This window comes from Nannospalax galili, unplaced genomic scaffold, assembly GCF_000622305.1.
Source record: "Nannospalax galili isolate Female #2095 unplaced genomic scaffold, S.galili_v1.0 scaffold155, whole genome shotgun sequence".
Lineage (NCBI taxonomy): Eukaryota > Metazoa > Chordata > Mammalia > Rodentia > Spalacidae > Nannospalax > Nannospalax galili.
Genome location: NW_008339923.1, coordinates 879,201 through 881,291, shown reverse-complemented (window position 1 = coordinate 881,291; position 2,091 = coordinate 879,201). Strand labels below are relative to the sequence as shown.

The 2,091-nt window shown below is 36.9% G+C and overlaps 1 protein-coding gene across 5 annotated transcripts in view; it reads right to left on the bottom strand.

Annotated features, from left to right (window-relative positions):
* Nucleotides 1–2,091, bottom strand: part of Smchd1 (structural maintenance of chromosomes flexible hinge domain containing 1) — a 158,651-nt gene that overhangs the window by 113,492 nt on the left and 43,068 nt on the right. For all 5 annotated transcript variants that reach the window (XM_029564274.1, XM_029564276.1, XM_029564275.1 and 2 more), the window contains exon 8: nucleotides 1,514–1,680. In XM_029564274.1, coding sequence (XP_029420134.1) covers nucleotides 1,514–1,680 — 167 coding nt within the window. The remainder of the gene's footprint in view (nucleotides 1–1,513; nucleotides 1,681–2,091) is intronic.

Genomic DNA, 2,091 nt, shown 5'->3' with positions numbered 1-2,091 from the left:
AGACCAAAAAAAAAAAAAAAATCAGGCAATAAGCAGAAAAACAGTATTCCTGAGTCTATTTCATTTCCTACAAAATAGAAAAAGAAATGTAAACTGTGTTAACATGTATATAAACATAACACAGAATCGTAACTACAATAGACTTTGGGGTAAATGTGAGATTTTTTTTTAAACATGAATTTTGTGCCAATATATGCATTTTTTGTTTTGTTTTTGGTCTTTTTGAGACAGGGTCTCCCTGTAGCCTCAGCTGTCCTGGAACTCACTATGTAGACCAGGCTGGCCTTGAACTCACAGAGATCCGCCTGCCTCTGCCTCCCAAGTGCTGGGATTAAAGGTGTGCGCCACCATGCCCAGCAATATACGCATTTTTAAAGACCAGATATTCCAGAATAATACAAATTACAGAAACAATCTAGTAGGTGATAAATATAATTTAGGACACAGGAGAAACATATTTAGCCTGTAACTGAATATTCTGATTTGGTCTAATATATATATATATACATCATTATATATATAATCTAGAGGTTTCACTTGACTAAACACAGAATCACTTTTTAGAATTACTAATTTGTCATATACAGTAAATTCAGGTATTTCTTGCTTCAATGAGCTGAATTTGATAAGCATTTATTAAATATTTACTACATAGCAGATACTCTTGAAAACAGAGGTGATAGCAGTGAACTGAAAGACACTACAGGAGGAAAACAGGAAATAAAATACAATATGCAAGAGTTCTGTGTGATGGAAAAGAAGCACAAAAGTGTAACTCAAAAGTGGCACTGATGCCTATGATAAACTCTCACTCAAGCATATTTTTAATTTTGCAGGTGTCAAAAATCTTGTGCCTCAATTAATGCTAAGTACACAAAAAGGTGATGTGATTCATTTACAGAATGAATGAATGAGTAACTATCTTAAAACCAACACCAGAACACTGTATAAAGCACTAATGTGGGCCGGGTATGGTGGTGCATGCCTTTGATCCCTGTAACCGGGAGGTAGGGGCAGGCGGATCTTTGTGAGTTCAAGGCTAGTCTGGTCTTCAAAGTGAGTTCCAGGCCAGCTGGGGCTATAGGGAGACCCCTGTCTCAAAAAGACCCAAAAAAAAAGCATTAATGTGAAAGAAATTGGACTAGAGAGGCTTCAAAGTAGCTGTAATTATTTTCTGTCTTTAAAAGGCTAAGGGGGACCCGGTGTGGTGGTGGCACACCTGTAGTCCCAGCACTCGGGAGGCAGAGGCAGGCGGATGTCTGTGAGTTCAAGGCCAGCCTGGTCTACATAGTGAGTTGCAGGACAGCTCGTGCTACAGGGAGACCCTGTCTCAAAAAGACCACCAAAAAAAAAGGCTAAGGGGGATGGGGACAGCAGCAAGTTGTGAGCCAGGTGGAAGGAAGGAGAAAGGAGGATCAAGAGTTCCAGGCCAGTTGGAGGTATATCACAAGACCCTATCTCAAGAAAGAAAGGAAGAACGAAGCAACAACATTTCTTGAACCAAATTACTTACGTTAACTGTCGTGTCCAAAGATGAAAATAATTTTTCAAGTACTGTATGTGTTCTGGTTGGACCCCTGTAATAACCACAGCAGTAAAGCTATCTTTTTCCTTCTCCTCTATGATAAGACTGTGTAGAAATCTTTCATCATCATTTGTAATGTGAACAGAGTCAGCTGGCTAAAAGGGTGAATACAAATACAACAGATTAAATAATCTAGAATCATAATTTCACCTAACTTTTAATGTGATTCAGATATTTTGATTGTTTAAAAAACAATCTTTAGAAAAACTGAGAGGAAATGGATCTGAAAAGATAATCTAGATGACAAGATTGTAAGAACAGAACTTTCACAGACAAATTAACAAAGATTGCTACATTTTGTAATGGTAAACAAATGTTGGGATCATAAAAGAAAAAGTAAAGACAAATACTGTATTTTAAGATGTCTTGTGGCTGAGTAGGTGAGAATGCCTGCAATACTGCATTTTAAAATGTCTTGAGGTCCACAAAAATTTCAATAAAATTAAAAACAAAAAACACTACAACACTTTAAAAAAAAAAAAAAAAAAAAAGGGTTGGGGAAAAGG